Below are 25,706 nucleotides of genomic sequence, written 5' to 3' on the forward strand. Positions count from 1 at the left end.
CACCATGCATAGCACTGTTCTGCTTCCATATGAAATCCTTATTCAGGAAGAGAAATACTTTATCAAAGTGCATACCCTTAGGAAAACAATCAAGACACAGGAACTCTTTCTGGCAATCCCCTGAATTTAAAGGGTTTTGTACAGCTGTAATTTGTTCCTGTTCTAAGAAAGTTCTTTTATCTTGGTTTGTGTGTTTTATTGACAGCAAGATAAGCAATGCTTGTTGTCAAAAAAGACATTTATTAACCAACGAAGTGCAGTTTTTCTTTTCTCCTGTATGCAATCTCTCCCCCACACAAAGAGTGCCTTAAATACTGGCATTGCTTTCAAGGTAAATCCTTTTCCTTTTTTCTAATACATATCATATAAATATAATATCATCGGTTTTGACAGCGGTTTTTTTAAAAGCCCAAAAGAAGAATTTCCCCTTTCACCTCTAAACTACTACATATACAACAGATCAGCTATAACCTACCTGTCACAGATTCCGATCTGGAATGCTCTTCACTGTCTGAATCCTCCAGTAGGTCATCACTGAAAAAAATAATGCATGAAATGACACCATGTACACTCTAACTGCATGCTTATTTTTAATTAAATTAGTAAAAATTAGGAAAAAAACCACGATGTGTACTAAAACTGGCCATTCCTTTTAGCCAGCATTGTTCATCCATTGATGAGTTCATCACAGACACCAACAACATAAAGACTTTTTTCCACCATTATCAAACCATTGGATCAGATTTCTTTTTGTCCCATTCTACTATTGTATTCCTACAATTCAGGCATAAATGGAATTAAAATGAAAGCCAGTTCTCAGGAATCATTCCAAGAAAAATAAAATCATACAATCAGGACATCTAAAAATTAATACTGATATCTGCAAATTCCTCAAAATAATCTCTAGAAAGTAGGGCAGACAGACTGGTCTTCAATTCTACCAGAGCAATTTTGAAGCTAGTAAAGAAACAAGGTATGAGTAGTGTGTTGGTTTTAAAAATACTGCCAGATTCATAATTTTGTCATTAAAACAGATTCTGTTCAAGATACCTTTTCAGGAGAAATAGGTCCCGGAGTAGTTCTAAGAATATATGAATAATTAATGCATCTGACTTTTCCAATAAAAGAAATTATTTCCTATTACAGGCTCCTTACACATAAGAAGAACAGTAATCCCTTTGCAGCTTCAGGTATAACTACTCAAAATACCAAGTCAGATCCTCAAACTTCACCAAACTGGATGCTTCTTCTTCATATCCAAGAAACAGATCTTTTTTGGGCCAAACCTGATCAACCTTCATTTCACAACACGACAGAGACAATTCAGTACTTTGATTCTCATCCAGCTTCCCCTTACACAGAGAAGTGATAGTAAATGTCATGTAGGTTAAATGAAATGAAAGATGCTTAGTTCTGAGGAGTATGATGACACTGTCCTTTATCCAGCTCTTAAAATCAGTTTAATTCTTTGACTCTTAAGGAGTTCACAGCCCTAAAGCTACAGTAAGAGTCTAGGCAGCTGTTAGGTCCCACATGCAGATATCGCCCATGTCTTCAGAAGAGCAAGATTCATATTCGCTCTGCACTACTACAGATACCACACCAAGCTTAAAACCAAAGATTTACCTCCCTGTGCATGTAGCAGTATTCTTACTTTCTTCTTACTGCTGAAGTTTAAGAAGAAACATTCAGAAAACTAGCAACACTCCCCAAACACCTTTTGTTCTAATTTTTCCAAGTTATTCACTCCTTTGAGCTTTGGCAATACCAGACAAGAGTTCCCAGTAAGAGACTGCATGAAGCATGAGTGAAATACTCCTTTTTCTCATGTCACACTTTCTAAGCACTGGCATACCCTGTAGCTTATCCAAACCCTTGCAACAGGACTATCTAATTGCTTAGTCTGTACACATGTATTAAAGGTATGCAAGGAAGTACAAATTCCTAGCACATCCACACAGTTTATTTTCAGAATGACATAATCGAAATTACGGAGAAGCAATCAGGGAAAAGCATGTTCCAGAAGTCCATGAGGAGCCTTTACTTTCAAAATCTGAAATGTATAATCCATAACTAAAATGAAAAGCTAATCTAAAACTTATATTCCTATCTCTTTTTTTTCTGCCTCAGAAATATCAGCATAGGGCAGCAGTGAGATCTGCAATCTCTCTGCTAGTGGAATATAAAAACTAGAACAGCAGGAAACTGGCTTAAAAAATAGACATTTAGATTAGTCTTTTTCCAGTGTTCAATTGTATACAAATATAGAGTGACTAAAAATATTTTTTCCATGAAAAGAAAATTACCAATCTTAGGTTTCACAAAGCATGACTTTGCTAAATGGCATGTACCACTTACACAGCAGCATTTCATATTTCTAATTTTGTAGACTGGCATACCTGTCTCCTTCTAATTTTGGTATGTCTGAGCAGCTAGATGAATCTTCTAACCATGCTAGTGTTGGTCTCCTTGAGTCAACCCCTGAGCTCTGTTCTCCTGATAACATAAGTTGCTGCACAATAGCGGGATCATACGCATTGATTTCAAATTTTAAGTGGACCTGAGAAATAACAACAAAAACAGAAAAGATATTTGATTTTGAATCAAGATTTGCCTAATCAGTAAAGAGTAGATGAAAAATGATTGTTTATATCGGATACCTTCATAAGTTTGGAAACATCCCATATGCAGATCTTTCCTCGTTTTGTTGCAGCAGCTAGAAAATGAGGGCAACTTCCAGATCCAAAGCAGGTTATTCTGTCAGTGCCATCTGTGCAGGGAAATTGTGCTGGACTTGTTGCCAGCGTGACTGAAAGAGGTACATTCTGAGTGTGCTCACCCTTGACAAATGGGCAGTTTGGGGAATGTCTCTCATGTTCAGACCTTTTCAGATTAAAAACAAACACAGAAAATATTGATTTCTTACTGTGAAAAATACACACAGCATATACAAGCTAAGCCCTAGAAGTGAAGCTGAAACAGAACTGTTTGAACTGTATTGCAGTCAACCATAAAGGAGAGTTCTGAAGTTACTAACACAGCTTTCCCTGATTCTCAAATGGCAGACTGTATTAAAGACTTTGATCACTCAATGCACTTCCATATTCAAATGGATCAATCTACACAGTGCTCTTAATACAATTAGTCCATTAAAAAATAATTGTTCTATAGGCAGTAGCTAATCATGTCCCCATGAAGAAAAGCACATTAATGCACATAAATTAATGTACATTAAAACTCCAATGTTATGAGTAGCTTTAGAACCAATGTCTCTTTTTTAGTTCTATATCCACAAATAAATAAATCAAAACTGAAAACAGTCCCAAACGTCACATTGACCCAGAAGCATGGAAAGACCTAATCTTGATATACAACTAAGGCAGAGACATGACAAGAGCAATTACACAGCCACAAAATGTCTTGAAAATCGTAAGTGAAAGGAGTAGACAAGAACTACAAAGATAATATTGCAAGGAAAAGTTTCCAGCAAGTCAGGAATCCAATGTGTTCAAGAAAAGATTATAAATTACCAACCATTCAAGAAAAAAATTACATTAAGAATTCTTTAATCAGTGTAAGGTCCCACATTTCTGTCACTATGCACAATTTTAGATGATTCAGGAAACTAGTAATGGATGCTGCAACTTCACATAAAAGGCAAATGCATACTACCATAGCCATGGCAGTTTTTGAACTTGGAAAGAGATGTGTTTTAGTCACAATCAAAGAGAAGGCTCAGTTTAGATCCCTGCACAGAAGTATTGGCTGACAACTCTCAAGGAGCAATTTGAAATGAAATAGCAAATCAGAATTAAGAAATAAATCCAACTACGAAGTTTTTGGTTTACCATTACACAGAAATTTGATACAGTACATCAAATCTTTTTGTGATTTGTTCCATGGAATCATTTTAGAAACCTATTTTTGTCAATGACTTGTCCTAAACTCACCAGAAATACCACTGAGATATGCTGATTTTTGTCCTTCGAAGATTTCTAACCTCTTCAGCACAAAATTAAGCCTACTTCAAACATCATTAAACTTACCAAGGTTCATCTGTAGGCTCCCAGCACACCAAGCACACACTACAGGTAAAGCACATGGCTCTGTCATCTCCTGATGAAGCAGGCTATGAAAATAAGAAGAAACACTTGAAATTTATTCAGCTATGTACTGTGAAACACTTTTAACTAAGTTATCAAGTCCTTTCCTTCTAGTGACATACTAAAGCATCACATCAAACATATAAAAGGCCACAAATTATATACTACAAAGTGGCAGTATTTCACAATAAAAAAGGATTCACATTACTATAGAAGAGATCCAGAACTAACATTCATGCAAGTCATTCAATGCAAACCACAGACATAGAACAGAAATAACTTTTTTTCTTTGGCAGAAGTTCACAAAGTTAAAAAAATTTAGAACTGCAGCAGAATAAATACTTGGATAAACACAGGTTAAAAAATATTCCAACCAATCTCTTAGGACATAAAGTATTCTCTATCACTCCTATGAAAAGAACAGTTGTTACTAGCTGAAGTAACTAAGGAAAAACAATCAAAATTTCCATTCTCTTAAAATTTTGAATTTTCATGACCTCATTTCCAGACATGCTTGGGAATATGCAGATGCAATTCTCACATATTAATTTCCTGCATTTCTCCTTCTGTACAAGTTTAAGAAATCATCCAAAAATTTAATCCACTTGCACCTGTCGGGCTTTGCAGCTGACATAATGAGGAAGACAATATTGCTGTCAAATGATAGGCACTGCCCAGCCATCATTATCTAAATCCATATTATAATTTTTTCTTTACAGCAGGAATAATTTCAAAAATGAAAAATGGAAATAAGCAAAAGTAGTGGAATAAAATGTTGAGGTGGTCTTTGTTCACTAAGCCTAACAATTTGATGTGATCTAGGATCTCTGTTTGATACAATACCGTTTAAGTTCTACTAGAAAATATGGTTAGAGAACTTCAGTGCCAAGCTTATTGCTCTTTTGCTTTACTTGTACTATAAAAAGGATTATTTACTCAACAATCTAACAAGGAGAAAGACATTCTACATAACAACCAATTTCATCTTTATTACGATTGTTTAACTCTGATAAATCTGATATGTAGAAAAATTTTATATGCTCAAGTTCAGAACAGTATTTTCTGTGATCTGACCCAAAAAAAAAGAAGCAAACTCAAGGCATCAAAACCCCTTGAAACTTAAAAAAAAAAGAGCTAAATGACAAAGTTTTTATGGTTTATGCATAATTGAAGGAATCCATTAAAAAAAGAGGAAAAAAACCCCACTAAAAAACATCACCACCTTTTTTCCTCCGCCGTCCCACCTAGAGAACAAATACTAAGTACAACTGAATCTTGTACCTGGTGATAGAATCCAGCTTGAGCCATAGGATCTGGCTGTGCCCACCGATAACCCACGTGAGGCCATGAAGTGAACGTCTCCCGTCTGTTAGCCTCACTATACATCAAAGACCTAGAAAGGTGAAAAACTCTACGTTACCCAAAGCTGCCACTTAAAATTTAAAACCTCACCTGTTTATGAGATACTTTCAGTGCTTTAGTAACCATTAGAAATAGCATGAATAGTTACCTATAACTCATACATAAAATTATAATTAACTATCACAGGAAAGTTACAAACTTCCCTCACTTGGGTGCTTAAAATACATCCCCAGTAAAAAATGAAAAGCCATACAATAACCTACAGGCCTTAAAAGCAGGATTAATAAAATAAGCTTCCAGGTAGCCTATTTGATCTACCAGCAGAAAAGGATCAAATACCCAAAGCTATTCTGCATCTAAGGAAGGTGGAGAATCTAGACCAAAAGAACCGCAAGAGAGTTGGATTTTTTTTTAACATGACAACTACTGCAAAAATTTGGGGTTCTTAGTTAAACAGATATGAATATGCATATTTAAAAATAGTGTAAAGCAATATTTTAGGTTAACTGAATACATGGTACAACCCCCCCACAGTCACCACTCACCACATACTATAATACTTATAAATTTTAAACTACTAAGTCCCAAAATATGAACCCCTCTGCAACTCAGCAGTTACAGAGCAAAGAAGTTCCTCTCCTTTCCACCTTCACTCAGTGCATGTCGCTCATCTGCAATAGTACATGAGAAATGAGTATCAGTTTTTCTTTTCCCTTGACAGGATTTTGTTCTCCCAAGAACTAGGGCTGTTAGATGGAAAGGTGCCTTATTTCCTGTTTCTGCTCCTCAGTTTCAGGAGATTTTTGCTGTCTTGTAAAGGAATGGAAATATTAAAACATTTCCTGCCAAGGAAGTAATCTATTCTAGCAACACCCACATAAGAGCTATCTTAACTTGACATTATACCAGTTTAAGAGACAGATCTTGGGAGAGCTCTAATCGAAATACAATATGGTGATGCACAGGTAGAACCTGAAGGCTTGGGGAGGGGAAGTTAAGAGATGTAATCAACTTGATTAAATTATTTGAGGTATAAGAAATGATAATACATTTGCAAAATTATATTTGTACAGACCCTTTCAAGAAAGAATTAATTTACAGACTTAGAAGATTTACCAGTATTCTAACTAGTTTTAGCTTATGAAAGTTAAAAGAATGCATTACTTGCCTGTGTATACATGACCACTTGGATTAGAAAGAGATGAAGCAACCATCTGATGTAAAATGTTCTCTGACCCCAAATACATACCAGGTGACTAGAGAGTTCAGAAGTAGCATATATAATGGTCTGCAAAGGTAACTTCCTAAACTTCTAAACCATAAAACATAGGTATGACTCTTTCTTGTATGAAGGAAAATGAACTGACTTCAGGATACAGTGTAATATGTATTTAATGCTGCAATTGTTACCTTTCTAAAGTATATGTTGGGATTAAGGGCAAAGTGAATTCAATTTGCCTGGCATTAAAGTTGAAACCCAGACAGTCTTGTGGCATCCATAAAGGCTTTGCTAAGTTCAGTAATATGTATGGCACAGCGTGCATTGAACAGTTAATTAGCTGTATGTGTAAGAGCAACAAAGCACAAATAGGATTAATTCTTAGGCAAGTAAGTTAAAGCCATCTAAGAGCTTATTCTGATACAATTAAGGAGTCAAATTCACCACTTATTTTATCTTAATGTACCTGTCCACAGATCGTCCAGGTCCCACACCAAGCTCTGGCCGTGCGCTGGGTAAGAGGTAAGATAACCTATCCATCACAGAGGATGCTACAGGTAAGGCAGCAATATTTTGATTTATCTTCTTGAGTTCATTTACAATGGCACTGGCGACAGACTTCAAAACATGATGAGGAAGGTGGAACGTAACCGTTGCCCACTAAATAAGAAAAGAAGCATCTACATTTTAAAATTTAAACATCTAAACAACAAACAGGTCACAGAAGTGTCAAAACCAAGCACACATTACATCAAGAAATACAACAACAGACACACAAAAGCGACACATACGTAACGCAAGGAAAGTCAGTAAATTCAAATTTTAAGCTCAGTTGGGTTATTAGTTGACTTTGTCAGCAAGAAACTAACCGTGTTTATTCTCTTACCAAGTAAAGCTTCACATAGAAAACTAAGGAACAGATAATATACTCCACTGTCTTCAACCAAAATCCACCACAATGAGTCACAGATTTTGTATGTTTCAGTGGCAGACACACAAATTAGACTTGGAAATCCAGGTTAGACAGTACAAAGTCTTACCTTTGCAACTTTATGATTTGCTGCTGTTTCATGTGAGGTATTTTTTAAGCCATCCTTCAGTTGAGTGATGAACAAATCATATCCCTCTGTGCTAGAAACATCTACTTTTTCTATGCAAGCAGATAACAGCTGCTGAGCCTAAAATGCAGATTTGCAAGCAAAGTTAGCATCCACGCTGAATAACTACAACAGGAATTATGCCTGTTTCATCACGCCAGGGAATGTCCTTTGCCATATCCTACTTTATCATACATTATATCAGCATAATTCCCATAAAAGATCCAGAACTGAGTAAGATGTTCTAAATTCATAGGCCAACCAATAGATAAACTTCAGCAATGGCAACAGTAATTACTACAAATTCCCTCAAGGGCAATATTACCAATGTCAACAAGTCAGTCATATAAGTTAAAACTGAAGATCTATTAAAGCAAGCAGTGAGGACACATCTATTGCCCAATGCTTTCTCTTCAAAAGGATTCACTCAGCTTTAAGGACAAAAGTGAGAGCAAGAACAAAAGTCTTGACATTTTCTGAGTAGCTTTGTATCTTCAAAAAGGTAGATAATAATGAGAGCAACAACACTGCAACAAAACTAGAAATAAATTACTTAAAATGCTAATACAATGAAGCTGAAAAACGAGGCAAAAAACCTCCCAGGCTAGTTCAGAAATTAGTTCTTAAAACTCAGAAATAATGCAGCAAGAAAAGAATGCTGTAAGCATCCATTTATAGACTTTTTCTTCCAAGTCTCATCTCTTTCGAGCTTATCCCGCTGTCGGCTAACTTCATGTTGACAGGTAAGATTTAAAAGGTATGCTTAATGTACAAGGCACAGAGTATTGTAAATCTCCTGTTAGGAGGGTTAACATCTGTAAAACATGATAGGAATTCTTTCAAGTTACAAACACAGGGAAATATTTCCCAAAGACAATGGTCAGACAGTCCTTTAAACAACCACTAACTGCTCAAAACAGAATGGACCAAATGGCCCCTTGGTTATGTCCTCGGGAAATTCAGGAGAAGAAAGGCTGAAATAAGGCAAACCAATCCCCTAGCTAAGGTTGTATCAGAAGAACAACAGACAGACTGTGGTAGTTCCTACATTTTAGTGTTCTACAGGTAATTCAAAATAGCATAAAGGTTGCTTCATAACTTGTTAATGCTGACAATTAGAAATGCATAAAGGTGCACTGCACTACCAGCAGATCAAACATATTAAAAGACTACTTAAATTAAGTGCAAAAATTTGCAGAAAAGTTCTAGAGACAAACAGAAACTAAACACCCTTCCTTGAATAAAAGTTCTTGACCTTTCTATGATGAAAGAGGTGGACAGATGTGTTTGTATGACATTTGCTTAATATTCACTAAATTTTTCCAAGGTCTGGGTTACCGCCTCCTTAAAATTAAAAGTAAGAACTTAAGACAGATAATGTTTTGTCTTCTACCTCACTGATCTGGTGATGAACCTCCCAAAGCTATTCCTACGGAACTCCAAATTTCTTTTTCTACAGGAAGTGTCTTTACAAAGAAGTGCTGTAAATAAGGGTCTGTAAACTCTTTAGAACCAAAGAACCTTTGTGCCAAAAAACTGACATGAACTTACAGGTTGTATTGAACCATGTGAGACTGCAAGCCTGTCACAGCAGACCTTATGAAAGGAAATCCTGACCTCTGACACTTTCTTCACACTCAGCCACACATACCAAGGTTCTTTAGTAACCCACAAAGGGTGTAAAAGTGATGCCAGTGGACAGCAAGCCTGCGGAACCCAGGAAGCTCTCTTCAGAGAGCTCTGTGAAACATTTTACTGCTGTTATTCCTACTCAAGTCGCACAGCTAAAAACCTCACATATAACACACATTCTTGATTCATAGGAAGCACCTGTTATTCAATACTTCAGGAACACATAAATAATTTACATCAATTCTGAGGATAAACAAATGCAACAAATCTTAAGCATTACACTCTAAGCAGAAATGTCTACATTAGCTTCTCTTAAAGTGATACTAAATGCTCAAACCACGAAGTACTGTGTTACAGCTGATCCAAACATAAAAGGGAAGCCAGGTTTGCACAGAAAAAAGTCTTTTGTTAGGCCAGCCGACCTTGCTAGAAAACTTAAGATTCCGGCACTAATTCTTCACATGAAGAAACACCGTATTACCTGATTTTGTCTTTCTTTCCCTGAAACAACAACAACAACAAAATAATCAGGGATACCTAACAGCCCAGACTGATTCCTAGAAGTGCATATAGATTCCATACACAAGCACTGACAAAGGTGGGGAAGTGAGTTCTTATCTGTGGTCACTAAAAAGTTCTTTCATCTGAAATAATGTGGTCTTGAGGCATGCTCTTATTTGTTTGAGATACAGGTAACTGTGAAAAGCTACGGCCCTATGACAGGTAATAACTAAGAAACTTTTCCATTACATGGTGTTAATGTCACTCTAGAAACCCAGAGACAAATATCTGGTTTCAGTACTTCTAACACAAGTATTTACATACCTCTTTTTGTTCCCCCCCCATATCTTACCTCTGTAACCGGCAATTCAAGCTGAACCACGTCATCTTGTTTTGAAACAGGCGTTTGCAGAGCTGTGTCTAACAGTAAGATACCATTGAGATCTTTCCTACATCCTACTGCGTAATCGTCCACAAAGATCACTTTATCCACAGCAGAAATATACTGGCATTTCACCCGTCCACCTGGTTTAGCTATAAAGGGAAAGACAAATGCAAGATCTAATTAGAAAAATGCTTTTATAGAAAAGACCTCTAATTTCTTTTTTGGAAAGTAATGCAACACTTTGGCAAAATCTTTACTTCTTGAGATGATCAAAACCTAGCATTTTAGCTACCACAACTTTCACCAAGCTTTTATATTTCCTACATTAAAAAACAAACTACCAAAATCTGTGCATCCCATCAATAACTACAACCATTTTATTCCTACAGTGGAAGTCATTACTTGAAGTCCTCCTCCTACCAGGAGACCAAAACTAGTGTTTTCAAGCTTAATGCAGATGCCTGGTGTACTTGATACTAGCTGACAGTCAATAATAAGAACTAAATTGTACAAATCAGCATGAACACTGAGACAAAATTGCTAAATTACCATTAAGATTTATAAACACCATTTCATCAAGCAAAACAATAGTTAAACTTCTCAAAACTAAGTACAGCACGCAACATGTACCAATGTGGTGTGTGTTCCTCGAGACACTACAACAGCTCATTTCTGCTCAGTGCTGCACATGTGATGCCAGTAACAGGTTTGAGAAGTTTGGTGAAGGTAGAGGAAGACTGTCAGCAGATAAGTAAGGAAAGGTTGTGGCAATGGATATTATCCCCCAAAATGTTTAATGTTACTCAACACTATTACACATCTAAAGCTGGCTTGACTGCAGAACTAAATGTAGTTCATGTAAAATGCTACCTGCATAGAAGGTAAACTGCTTTCAATCACAGACAGTGTAAGCTGCCACTCCAGAAGTGGACTGTGTGTGCTATAAATATAGGGACACATTCTCCAATAGCAGCTAAAAATGCTGGATCGTCAACATAGATGTCTTCCTGTTGCACAGGAACAGGAGTTTCGTTAAATTTTGCATTAGTCATGTCCTGTCCATGTTCTCCTCTTTCCTCAGGCACTGGATACTGTTTTTATTATAAATAATTAAAAAATCACCATTTTGGTAGCGAGCATACAGTAAAACATCCAGGTAAGGACACCTACATAATTCTGTCATCTTCACACTTTGATAGAGTTAAACGGAAATTAAAACTCCTGGAAATATAGGGCACATGAATCTGACCACATTACATTTGTGGTATCCTCTCTTTGAAAATGCAGGTCAAGAACAGTTGTCAGCTGCCCTTCCCACCAAGATTTTGGAAACAATGACTCATATACTCGCAAAACAAAGGACGTATGCCCTTGCCTGCATTAAGTATACTGCAACTGTAATCACTGATATAGCAGTCAGAAACACTTCAAGAGTCCGGAATCACTTGATAGTTATGAAGTCTTTGGTCCCTGCTCACCAAAAAAGGTTTCTCTGAATGGCAAATCAACTAATTTCAAACTGTGTTTTTGCCAATACACTGGAGTTCTTCACACAAGACTTTCTACAGCCAACACAGCTGCAGGCAAGGAAGTAAATCATTCTACAGGAAAGTAACAGTTTTGACAAAAATTCAAATACGTGTTTTAATATCTTTATAAGTTTCAACAATGTACTGGAAACTATTATGCAAATAAACTGAATGGTATCTGATGCACTAGACTAGAAACCTCAGCATGATGATGGGTGCAAGACTGTCCAGTGTGATCCAAGGGATGGATCACTACAGGACACTTTCTTTATCCTATCACTTCTCTCCTTCTCCCTCCCAGAAAAAATGGGAAAAGCAGCTCACCCTTTCTGGCAGTGCCAACACCATGAACACTTTCTTTTGCACTTTCCTTATTTCCTGTCAAGCACAGGAGTATGCTCATGCCCTGTGACTAGGAGTTCAGCAGTGTGTAGGAGCCCCAGTCATTGTGGCTTTCCAGGCTAGACCATTCTTATTTTATCATTTCTGTAGTGATGTTAATGAAATCTCATGTCTAACGCAGCAAACTGCTAATATCCTTTGAGTAAATGGTCCAAATCTTCAGAAGCCAATGAATATTACTAACAAGGCAGATAACATAGTATTTCTACTCCATTACAAAACAAAAGAAGAAGTTGTAACTACAGAACAAGAAATATATTGCCTACCAGCTGTGATTTTCCCTGTGCTGGCTAATGGTTGGTTACATTGACAGAAAGAACGGCCAAATTCTCTCTAGAAAGTTATTTACAGTTGCTGGTTTTATTTTATTTGAGGCACATAAAAACAAAACAAGCTCCCTTAGCCTAAGTCGATGGAGTTTCAAGGAAATGATTTGATCAATATTTAGTATTGTTCCAAAACCCAGAGAAACACATTCTGTAACTGACTAGTTTACACTGAATAGCCTCTGAGTTGCTGAGAAGCTTTTTTGCTAACAGGAGTTTAATTTTACAAGTACATGAAACACATTTCAAGATGATTCTAATACTAGTCACATACTACAACACAGTCTACGTATGGCTGACCATATGATTATAATAATAGATTGAGAACCAGGAAACCAAAAAATTTAAAAGTCACCACTACAGGGGTAGTAACCTAGAAGTTATGCCTAGAAAAGTTAAAACATCCTCAAAGCATTGTTAGAAGCGTCCTTTCTAACTCAGGATCAACATTTTACAACCTGCCAAAGGACTCTGCCAATACCCTTTGAAAAACATACTGGTGCCACTCTACCATTATGTCCTGCCTGTCCAGCTTGACTAAGTTTAATAGCAATAAATAGTGATCTCCATCTTCACAAACCACAGCTCAAAAGTTTCATGTAAAATCACTAAATTACTTAAGGCAGATCATCAAAACCCAACTGTTACTCTCATTTTAGCCCCAATTTCTTCGGCTGTAATTTATTTTGGGTGGTAGGAAAAGAAACAGTCATTCAAAGTTTCTAATGATTTTGCTTTTCAGTCTTGGCACAAGTGAATCACAGCTTCTCCCAGTATCTCCAGCCTATCTTCTTAGGATTAAAAACAAAGCAACTCACGAAGAAGTCATTAAACCTTTTGTCAGTTCCTACGAGGAAACCTGGCAGGCTGCTAGCAAGCTAGAAGGGCAAATCCAGTAGCATAATACATTATGGTATGTCATCTATTACAACATTAGAACTAGCAACATAAAAACTTAAAACCAAACAAACATCAGACTGCAGAAATTAAGAACCTAAGAAAAGGAACATTTCATCACCTCCACCTTCTTTGTTTCAAACAATAAGAGAACAGCGACCAGCAATTTCCTGTGATCAAAATCTGACCTATGAGACTATTACAGAAAACAAACTTGTTTGGGGAATTCATACCAGTCTAAGCAGCATCCGTCGTGCCCCCTTGCCTGTGGGCATTAAGATGAACCAAACCAATTAGAGAATTAGCCTTGCGTTTCAAGGAGCAGAACAACAAAAAAGTTTGTCTCCATCTCTCTGCTAAAGATAGATTCAGCCTCAAAACTATAGAGCTTAAGAGAAGTGGCTGTCACCTGAAAATGCTTGGCCACCATCATGAAGAGATGTAGATTAATGCGGGCAGTAACACCTTTATCTTTTGTGGTATTGAAAAAAAGTTAATTCACCTAGAAAATTGCTAGCCAGGAATGGTACTAAAACATATCAAAGTCAGTAATTTTCTTGACAAGAAGCTCCCAATACAGAGCAAGAAAGCCCCTCCAATAGGTTCTAAATTACAGTAAACTAACACTTACCTGCAGCTATAAAGTGAGAGTGGTAAACACATGCATCATAGCACTAATTCCATAATGCAAAGATCCAAGTCCAATCAAACATCTAAAGGAACATTCATAACTTTGATCTATGGATGCCACTAGGTCTTTAAATTAAGAATTAAAGTAACATTTTTGGAGAAACAGAAATCCCATTAGCCCAGCAGAGCCGATACATTATGTGCACCAATACTGGTTTCCGTATTTTCAATTTAAACTAAAATATCTAAACAGTATCTCAGTACTCCTTTCAAAATACTGCAAGCATGGGAAAAACAAATGAATGAAGTTTCAGGAGATCAAAAGCTCCATCTATTCCATTTATTTTGTACCATAAGATTTGAGCATCAAGCTACTTAAAGAGAATCCAAAACTCAAGAAAAGGCCGTGTTAGTGAACAGCAAAACTATCCTTTCCATTTGAGACAAAAACACTTCCTGCTAGAACCTCACTCAGCTACTTCTCATACATTTTTCACATGTACCTCGGATTAAAAAAACTTTAGATATCAGTTGTCCTCATTTGCTACAAGGCAGGTGCCTTTCCTATTGCTACCACTTCATGTGATCACAAAACCAACTGAAAGTTAGCAAGTATAACACTTAATTATAAGCTAGCTAAGCAACACATCTGCCAAGGCAAGCGTATCAGAACACTTGCAGTTTGAGGAAGTTCTGCAGTACAAATAAAAAAAAAAGAAAACTCTGTCAAAGTTCACCTTGCTGTCTTAACTTGCTGTATTTGCAGGAGTCTATTTTGAACTAATACTACAGAAAATCACAACTATGAACAAACTGTAATAGGGTCACACAAAAGAGGATAAAGAGTAAATCATTGCAAGTCTGGTCTAAAAATAAAGTTGTCTCCAAATTATTTCACATCAGTGGCTCCCAAATGAAACAAAGACACGGTGGTTATGAGCACTTGGGAACACCGTAACAAGAAGCTGTCCAAGGCATGGCCAAATCAGGCCATGACTGCTCCTAATTACTGAATTTATCAGTTAGAGATTCTCCCTTGTTCCTCCTCTTCTCCTCCCCATGTACATCCCCCGTGGGTACTTCCACAGTGTAGTTTTATCTTCCAGGTCCAGGCCCAGCCCCTTATTTCCACTAAATATCACCTCACCAAAGCAGTCTGCAGCCATCACAAAAGCACTCCATGAGCCCCTCCTTTCCACAAAACAAAAACACACTCAAACTTGAGGAAAGGATAGAAAGGAAACTGTAAGATGAACACAAGTTCAAGTGCCTATTTTAGACAAGTTACATAAATAGCTTAAACCAGGTATACACAAGCAACATTTTCTCTTTTAGATTTCACTATATACACACACAACTTCATCTGCCACATCACCTGGAAGAGCTGTCCAAAATGACTGAATAAAGAAAAAACACACTAGAGCTAAAGCAGGAAAGAAAACTAAAAATGTTCTCCAAACAGCAAGAATATTGAAGGAGACAAATACAAGTGCCTTCAAACTCACTTATTTGCCAAAACTGGATTTAGTTAATAAAAAACAAGACACGTGATCTAAAGTTCATCTTTTCCTTTGGCAACAAGCAGGACAGAGTTGCTTCAGTATCAGTTTCATTATATGATAGCTGGTTTTAATAATCCTTATTAATAGGAAGATGTGTTATCTGGGCCAAAGCACTGGAGACTGCCACATGAATATTAACTAGATGTGTCTGCTCAAGCAACTACTAACAGAAACTAACACTAACACTTAAAAGGTTTCAGAACATAAACAAAACCCCACTGAGATCAAGACAGTTCGTATCTCACTCACTTTGCAGGCACAGAGTCTTCTTCCACTCTACAGATTCAAAATGAGAGTGAATCAGCAGGCAGACACTGGTGAGCTCTTTGTGCCTGAGCTCTTTGTGTGGTTTCAGATCTCCATGTATCTGACATCACTGTCACCTTGTATGTACAGAACACAGCTGCTCACAGAGCTTTACGCCGTTAGCCCAAGAACAAATTAGGAGACATTTCACAAGGCATTCTAGAATCCTTCCTGCAAGCCCCGGTAAACTGTGAAAATGTAAGTCTCTACAATTCTTCTGCAAACACCTCACAGAGGGCACATTCTTCCTCAAAATTTTTCTTAAATTGAAAGATGATGAAAAAAATTCAGGAAAGTTGTCTTTCAAAAAGTGCAGACAGACAGATTCCACAGCTTCCACCCAGAATCAGACGCAGGCAAGGAACACTTCACAGCTCAGTAACAGGAAGTTCCCGTTCTTCAAGTGCTAGTCCCATCACAGCATTTCACAACAAAGAAACTTTGCCAGATGAAATTTTACTACCAGTTCCTCTTTTGGTCCCTAAAGTGGCATCTGAGTTCACCCATTATGTATCTTGCAGTCTCTGCAACAGGAGAAAACATCTCCACATATGGCACTTTTTGAACTCCCGAGACCGTCTGGCAGGAAACGGTTTAGCTTCTCCCCCTTCCAAGCCCCAATATTGTAAGGAGATTCCAAGACATCATGCTGGGAGAAGCAGCAAGTTCTCAAAAGCAGATGGGTGGGTTATAAGACAAGCGAAAAACATTGTCACGTGCAAAGTTAGTCGTTAAGGATACAACACCTAGCTGGCAGCCAGTTATGAATGGCATTCAACAAAGCTTGATATATGGTTCACTACCTTCATCAATGGCTTGGATGGTGGGACAGGCTGCACCTTTATTGAGATTGTGGATGACACCAACAGAAGATGACTGAGGGCAACTGATGCATTAAACGGCAGGGCTGCCTTTTACAAGGATCTCAAAAAGACAGAGGAATGGCTCGACACTGATCTCCTGCTGTTCAATGAAGACAAATGCAAAGTGTTACACCCAGAATGGAATATAACCCCATACATCAAGAGAAGCTGGGGACCAATTGTCTGGGTGGCAACCCAACAGAAAGAACTTGGGGATCCTGATGCACAGGCAGAACATGAGGCAGCAATGCATCCTCTCAGCAACAGTTACCATAGAGGGAACCACAGGAAAAGATCAGTCTCCTCTAATCAGCAATAAGCCCACATCCAGAACACCACTTCCATCTTTGCTCCTCCACCTGAGATATCAGGACATAATGTGAGAGTCCCATGAAGGGGGGTACCAAGAAGTTAGAGGGCTGGAACACACAACATGTGGGGAAAGACTAAGATGACTGGGCTTGTTTAGCCTGCAGAAAAAAAGGTTTAGGAAAAAATCTAAAAGCAGTCTTCCATTACTGCAGCAGTAGTTCAAAAGGTATTCTAGACTGCTGAGTTACTACGTATCTTTCTCTTTTGGACATTACTTTAAAAAAAAGTACTGAACAGAGAAGCAGCCACAGTGGATCAGAGAACAATGCTCATAGCAGCACATTTTGTCCAAGACAGTGGTCTAAACCAAGTGTTAGTGAAGAATTTAAGAAAGGTAATCTACACAATGGTTCTTTCCTGTAACACTCCCAGCCCCAGTCAATCTGTGCTTAGGACCTTCTGTGCCAAAAGGGATTTCAGTTATTATAGCGAGCTTTGATAGGTTTTTCTTCTATCACTTTGTCCAACAGTGTTGCAATTCCACAAACATATAGCATCCACAATGCCCTGCAGCCAGGAACTCCATATTTTACTATTTCGAACAGTTACTTCTTGGATGCCCTCCACTCCTGTACTTGAATAACCAACTCCCAATTTTCATTATTCACATGCCCTCACTCTCTTACCTCCGATTCCAAATCATCCCCATCATCTTTTTCAGACTCAATACTGTTTCACTTACATAAAACAGTCCACACCTTAAGTTTCGAGTTCTGTTACATGCTTTTTGAGACAGAAATACAGCACACACAGAGACATTGAAAAGGACATATTATTAGCTGAGTTCTTGACAACTTCTCTAGCATTTGCTTATACAGCAACTACTGAGCATTAAGATGGTATTTCATATTCCTAGCACAACTCCAAAATCTCATCCTGGCATTATGAGTTAGTTCAGACCCCAGTACCCCAGGCTTACACTCCACTAAATTCTTATGAGTATTTCAAGTTTATTAAATGCATTCTCACAATCTCCTACTAATTACTTCTACACAGGGAAGCTGAAGTAGAACAGACGAGATTCATGCACGTTTAATTTATATTTAAAAGTGAAACTATTCTTTAGGATGTCTTTTCAAATTCTTCAGAGAAGCTGGCAAAATTAAAAGGCCTTGTGTATTTTAAACACTTATTTGCATCATAAGAGTATTTCAACATGGTGATCACTTAAGTTAAACCTGAGTTCTGTCACTAAAGAGGGACATTCAGAAAAGCTACCTCAAGCCTGGCCTTGCCAGATGCCTTCTGTAGGTACTGGGAAGCAGGTTCCTCCACAGATTCAGAATAAGGACTTTTCCTTTCTCATTATGGCACGGGTAGGGAACCTGAGATTATTTACTGGAAAATGCTGGTCTTATGACTTCTGACTCACAAACACTATAGGAAACTGAACAGGAAAAATCCACTATTAAAAAAAGTTTATCAAGCAGCGTACATATCATTTACATCACAACATAAATCTAGGATCCTGCAGAAGAGAGGTCAGCTAAGTCTACCACAGCATTTCTCCACACTAGCCACAGTGCCTTCTTGTTGTCCAATTAAACACTCATTTCCAGTCTTCATTGCCATCTTCCCAGCTTCCTAGTTCCCTAACCCTTTCCCCATTGTCATTCAGGCACTCCATCATAGTTCTCAGTCCCACCCTTCACCCTCCCAGCTCTTCCTTTAAATACGGAGTTTTTCACAAATCCTTTTAGCCTGTTGCCCAATAAACAGAGTTTACCAAACTGTTCTTCAGCTGCCAAATGCAATGATGAGATCCTGATTGCTTCATGCTCAGTCAGATCAGGGAAGTGCAGTGGATCAAACAGCTTTCCCGTCCCAAACTGTACAGGGGACTGAAGAACTGCTGACAGACCGTATGCTATGCAAGCCTTCATTAACCAGCACTTGTGATTAGATGTTTTCACTAATGCTACCAATTTTCAAGACACCTTAAGCAAAGTCCCTTTTAAATCACACACTAAAAAGTTATCAATACTCACTGAATGGCCCTAGCAAATACCTCAAGAAAATTTTAAACACAATACTGTTTATATTGATGTGACAGGTAAGTTATTATTTCCATAATTTTACACTTTTAAACTTGTTATGCACAATGTTTATTGTCTATCATCCTCATCTGTGGAGTGCTCTTTCCCCAACATGCACAGGAATCTTCAAAATAAATGTTCTGCAGACTTCCTGTCTACTTTTTCACTAGCAGCGTACACTGGGTCCTTACCAAACCTTGATACTCTTCCCAAAGACAAGGCAGCAAAGGACTTGCAAGTCTTAGTATTCATGTGTACTTCAAAAATGAAAGAACTCAGAGCAATAGCTGCTCTTTCTTGAAACCTCTACTTGGTGACAAGCACTCATCTGGTGACTGCAAGCAGTCGGTGCAATTAAGAGAGCATTAACTATTTAAAGGACAGCTTTCTAACAGCAGAAAGCAATACTGTGGCATCACTTAAGAGCCATCAGGAAAGTGAACTGATCCATGTGTAAATTTTCTATTTACAAATTTTTAAAAAATGGTGAGAAGTTACTGATCCCACTGGAACAAACATGCAACAAGCTATCTCGCAACATGACCTGGGACAGTCTGATACACTCAAAGGTTGTCCATAAGTCCACATGATTGCAAGCCTCACCTCCATCTTCAAGATAGCCTAAGAAACACTTTTGAAATATGCCACACTGTTCAGGGAAAATTAAAGAATGCTTATAAAAGGATGGACAGACAGCTTTGTTTCCTGATTTGAAAGTAACTTGGAAAGAAAAACTGAAATAACAGATCAACACCATACCAAAACAATCAGAACTAATCATTATTAAAAAAGAATTAAAGTGAATCTTCATCTAGGACAGATTTTTCTTATATTATGTCTTATAAAACTTTAGATGTTCTATTTCACTTAAGTTATGGATACCAGTGCAACAACAACCATGAAAAACATAATTATAAACAGTGTAACTGAAGTCTCAGAAAGTGGTTCTACTGGGCCAGCTAACATTATGGTGGGCTGCCAGAAAGGACCAACTTTAGGACAAGACAGTATGCTAGATCCAAACCACTGATCACCAGGATGTTCAGAATAGTAAAAAGATCAAGCTTTTAAAGATTACTAAGGCTGGGCAATCAGTAAAAGCCTTCTCCATGCTTTCATTACTTTAAGTCCAACAGAGAGTCACCTGCTTTTTTTCCATAATGTTTTGGACTTGAACTATCAGTTACCTGTCAGAATACATTTCTGCCAAGTTTCTTCTACATCTTACACAACACGATAAACAACATAACTGGGATCTGAGCTGAAGGGTTTATCACATAGACATATTAAAAGCTGTCTTGACCAAAACTGCATAATAATCAGCACTGAGGTGAAAGTCAGTTTTTTCCCTGAGAAACCTCCATATCAATGAGAAATGCCTTAACTACCTGTGAGACAATTAGGGCAGGAAGTCAAAGTTCAAATCGCTGATACAAATCCCAGCACAGTGTTTCCTCTCCAGGTCACTACAAAGCATTTCAGGATTTATCTTCCTGCAGAAGACCTTTTTCAAGGTTCATATGCAGAGGTGTAGGAAATTTCTGATTATCTGACATTAAAGCATTCTGCAGCCTTTAATATTGCACTGCTGTTGCAATGACAGCCATGAATCCATCGGTCCAGATATGAATGATCTGTCAATAAAATGAAAAAATGTTTCGTGATCATGCATGGCAACATAACATATTGCCTGCATTGCTGCCTGTTACAACTTCTGAATCCCTGCATGAAACATACACATGCAAACATCCCTTTAAAGCCACGTGAAAAGAAAAGATCTCTAATTTTACTCTATTGTAGCTTCTGCAGAAGATAATCCGGATGTGCTTCAACAGAGCTTGGAAATACCAATTAACAGCATCTTGACAGTCTGGCAAGACGCTTGGTAAGTAAGAAGGGATATCTGACATACTCTGATTGAGGTAGCAGACAAATGGAGCTCACAGCAGCCTAGAGTCTTTGCTAGTATAAAACACTGAACTCAAATCTAAGAGTTCTCTTATTCTGTTTTCTCAAATGCTTAAGGCACCTCATGAATGATCTTAAGATCATATAAATCAATGAAATTATCTCTTTAAAAAGTATTTCACCCAGATTAGCAGTCACCCAAGTATGCTCAAATCCAAGGTAGGCTGCAGCAGATCACTAGATTTGACAATATTCTCTACGTGATGAGAAATTCTGTATTAAAAGCAAGGGGCTTCATTATTACCTTTGTTTCATAATGGAACAGAAGAATGTAAGAAACAAAAAGATGGAAGAAACTCGCCCCAATTTTGAGGAACGAAGGAGAACTTAAGCAGTACTACAACTGAGCTTCAAACAGCTGAAACTGTCGATGGCGTCTTCAAATAAGTGTAGAACTGGACGATAGTATCCCAACAGTTTCTCCTTAAAGATTATTACAAGAAGCGTAAATTCCCTCTATGACTTCCAAGTTGCAAAAAAGAATCTTTCCCTCTTGTTTTGCCTTTTGCATCACATGGAAAAGAATCAGAAAGAAACAGAGCTGGATACCCCTTGAGAGATTTCCGAGCCACTATAATTTGAAGTTAGACAGCTAAAGAAAAACATGACTTCCCAAAAGGGAACTCTGACAGGAATGCAGTGGTGTTGAACTTGCTGGCACAGGTGAGCCTCCTGGGCTGGGATCTATTTACTTCTAAATTCTTCTGACAGAGGAAGAGCCCTTGAGGGCCTGTGATGATAACGCAGAATCTCTGTTTCCCCTGCAGGAACTGGTATATATGTACCAAGAACAGATCCTTCCCCTACAGATTCAGAAGTCTGTATTTTGATTCCTGTTAGGGCCTCTACAGTAATTTAGAAGGCCTTAGCTACAAAACACTGCATTTTGGCGAAAGAGGCTCTGAAGTTACTGCTACACCAAACTAATCTAGAAATACCTGCTGGAACATTCAAGATGGTCACTGCCCATCTGACAGTACATTTTAGATTCTTATTCTAATCCTGCCCAAGCTTCTCTGGGAATCACAGCACTCTCCCAGTTCAGGCAGTTTTCTTATTTGTAAATAGAAGGAACTGATAAATCAAACACCTCTATGAACACTAAAAGAGCCACTCAAGACTATTCTGGAAGTTTGTTTAGATTCTTCAGGGGTTTTTTTGGCTGGCTGTTTTGGTTTGCTTCTTTTGAGGCCCAGGAAAAGACTCATCTTTAGTGCTGTATTTGGAGATTGCTCATTTATGCTTTTTGGCTACCAGTGTTCAACTTGAAACTGAAACCACAGAAATATTTAAATATCTAAGAGGGAAAATAAAGTACTTGATAGACTTGCATGACAGATTCAAAAGTAGTCCTGACTAACCACTACTAGCAAATAAACAGAAATGCAGAACATCCAGAAATTACATGAATTCTCCTTGCACTCCCAGCCTGGTTCTCTGAAATGCACAGTGTGCATGCAACAGTCTTGACAGAATAGAAAGGACAACCTTGTGACCGGGTAAGACAGAGCTTAATGTTAGTGTCACCTGATTTTCCCCCTACTTTTATGCACTACAGCACTCTGGGCTGTTGCAAATGATCACCTGGTCCTTTTGAATAGGCCTACAGGGCTCATACTGGAAACAGATTAAAGATGATTACACACTTTCAAGAGACAGAGCTGCTGAATATTCGACATGGTATAATAATAACCATAATCCACACTGAATTCCTACAGACTGGGCTCAGAAGAACAATCCCTGGATCACCACATACATTAGATCAATGATGTTCACATGAGGAACTGAAGCACACAGACCACATCCTAGTGTCTGGACCCGATCTATAACTGAACTGTCTTTTGGCTGTGAATCTTCTGCCTTGCTCTTTTACACACCGAAGAGCAATCTGCATTTCTGTTCTAACGAAGGCAGCCTCCACTGCTCTACCACATTCAGCATTCCACAGGTTCAATCTTTTCACAGAGAATGAGCTCAAAGCTTAATATATATTTCCGCAGTGAACTGTGACTGCAAATACAAAACACACAGAGGCTTGGTGGTGTTTCTTTTTCTCCCCTATCCCGCCTTGATAGGAGATTCTTTTCCTGGCTCTGCTTTCTAGAAAGAGGCCAGCTACACTTTGTTTTTTTTTGGGTAACAAGCAACAGCATTTCTGTCCAACATAAATCTTTTGGCAAGGCAGAAGACCTGCAGCCTCAATTACCAAGGAGGACAAGCAGTCTCCCAGGAGAAGCAGTTTTAATTCCTAGAGACTCTATTTTTAGTTATAGCACCAGAAGTCCCTGAAGCAACAATATCCTTTGACCTGTCATTTATGGCAGGGGAGGGAGCAGGGGCAGAGCTGGTCTACAGGTCTGAGTGTCCAACTACTACTATCTTACATTAAAAGAGCTCATGCTGTACAGTGCAGGCAGACATCAGAGAGCAGCTAAATTCCCTTCTCCTTCTCCTCCCAAAGACGGGAGGAAGAGAAAGAGAACAAGAGTGAACAGCATTGCTAATAGCCGCAACAGACACCAACCACCAAGATGAACCAGATTTCTGACAGGCATGCCAGTTTAAATCTGTAAGAAAATTCATCTGAAGTTTCTTCAAACTAAACTAAGGTTACCATTTTTTTTTTCCCAGTAATATAATCATCAGCTCTACTGCACAGATAAAATTTGGGTAGATTGCAAGCAATTCTGTTGTTTTATGTGAGGAGGAGTAGAACCCATCTTTTACAGCCATGCTGTCACAGAGAAGACTGACACTAAAGGAAGTATACATGACTGAATGTACGTAGCAGAAGCAAAGCAATATGTTATTTTCAAATAGTTACTATTTAGGGGAGAATTGCCATTAGCATTTTGAATACTGAGTCAAATTCTTCTCCAAGGATTCTATCACAGCAAAGTGTAGAATCACTTTGATTTACAGTTCACTTCCTTTTCTGTATCTGAGAATTAAACATCTCCTACACCGACAGCCAATTACAAATTAAGTTCTCTATTTATGCCCTCTTCATCTGCAACTTAAAAGCAATTATAAAATTCCTGCAATAGCTTAAAGAAAAGAAAGTTATTAATAAAAAAAGCACTTTAGGAGACAACATGGTAGAAGGGAATAACAGAAGCAGAGTGATCTGAATCCTGAACAATGCAGGAAACATCACACGAGACCCTAATTCTCCATGCAAGCAATTGACAACAAAAGCAGCTGACACCTTCTTAATAATTCCACAAACCTTTTGCTTTTTTTTTTCAATTGCCCCAAATGCTTAACCTTTACATACAATGTACCAACTTTGAGTTATGAAAGGAAATCAGCAATTTTTGTCCCATACTCTTCAGTTTGACATTGCAATACAGTTACTGGTTTTCAAGGTGAAAGTGTACATACTGCCTAAGCTATGGCATTCCCATGCAGTTCTTGGCATTACTGTACCATGTCCAGGCAGCAAACAACCTTTCACCACCACCACTCAGCAAAGCAACATCTTATTAGCAAGACAAAACTGCAAGGAGAACCTGAACATGGACGTACACAACTGGTAAGAAGCCTGTCTTTCTATTCCAAGGGCGGGACTCACAAGGGGACAACCCTACCCACCACCAATACTCTGACAAGTGCCACAATTTAAAAGCCATTAATGAACAAGGAACAAAAACTGTTAATGGCATATGGATCTTTTTCTACAGAGCAGCCAGTTTACTAACAGTGCAAAAACACTAATGATCAACAAATGAAGTTGCTTCATAGTTATGGAGATGCTACAGTCTAACCCTCCACAAAGCCAGTACACAATCATGCCTCCTGAACATAATAGCAGGGATATGGTTACTACCGCCAGAGACAGCCAAGACAGTCAACAGCCTGAGGAACTATCCAAATACATACAAAAACATATCACCAAGTAACTTCATGAAGGATTCTGATCTTAAATAGTTTTAAGCCATAGAACAAATGACACTTTTAAGCAGTAAACCTTCTTAAAAAAACAGAGTAAGGCTCAATAAATAAATTAATACAGTATCACATATCAATAAGAACTAGAGCTATGCCTGTCCTGCCTAACATGCTGCTTCTAAACCTTTGGAAGGTTCAACGTTACGTGATCCACAACACCACCTGCAAAACCCAAACTAAAAAATACAACCCTCTACATCGCAGCCTTCCATCCCCATTTAATCTTTTAATAACGATGCCAATATGTTTTACAGAAATAAAACGCCTCGGCGCTGTCTACATGAGTATCTCTGCCACAAAGAGTAGGAACACAGAATCACAGCCTCAGTTAGGTTGGAAAAGACCTCTGAGATTCACTGAGTCCAGCCTACGACCAAACACCACCACGTCAACTAGACCATGGCACTCAGTGCCACGTCCAGTCTCTCCATAAGCATCTCCAGGGACGGCGACTCCACCACCTCCCCGGGCAGGGGAGGCCGTTCAGGCCACAAAAACAAAAAGGGGTGACAAAGAGCCGGGGGACCTCCCGGCACCAAGGGCCCGAGCCGAGCGCGGGCGCTCC

At 38.3% G+C, this 25,706-nt stretch overlaps 1 protein-coding gene across 5 annotated transcripts in view; it reads right to left on the minus strand.

Moving 5' to 3' along the window:
• Positions 1-25,706, minus strand: part of BIRC6 (baculoviral IAP repeat containing 6) — a 176,726-nt gene that overhangs the window by 150,602 nt on the left and 418 nt on the right. For all 5 annotated transcript variants that reach the window (XM_048299366.1, XM_048299368.1, XM_048299369.1 and 2 more), the window contains exons 2-9: positions 10,267-10,448; positions 7,725-7,862; positions 7,151-7,344; positions 5,385-5,496; positions 4,047-4,129; positions 2,661-2,883; positions 2,400-2,560; positions 476-534 (exon numbers count right to left, since the gene is read on the minus strand). In XM_048299366.1, the coding sequence (XP_048155323.1) occupies positions 476-534; positions 2,400-2,560; positions 2,661-2,883; positions 4,047-4,129; positions 5,385-5,496; positions 7,151-7,344; positions 7,725-7,862; positions 10,267-10,448 (1,152 nt within the window). The remainder of the gene's footprint in view (positions 1-475; positions 535-2,399; positions 2,561-2,660; positions 2,884-4,046; positions 4,130-5,384; positions 5,497-7,150; positions 7,345-7,724; positions 7,863-10,266; positions 10,449-25,706) is intronic.

This window comes from Corvus hawaiiensis, chromosome 3 (assembly GCF_020740725.1).
Source record: "Corvus hawaiiensis isolate bCorHaw1 chromosome 3, bCorHaw1.pri.cur, whole genome shotgun sequence".
NCBI classification, from domain to species: Eukaryota; Metazoa; Chordata; class Aves; order Passeriformes; family Corvidae; genus Corvus; species Corvus hawaiiensis.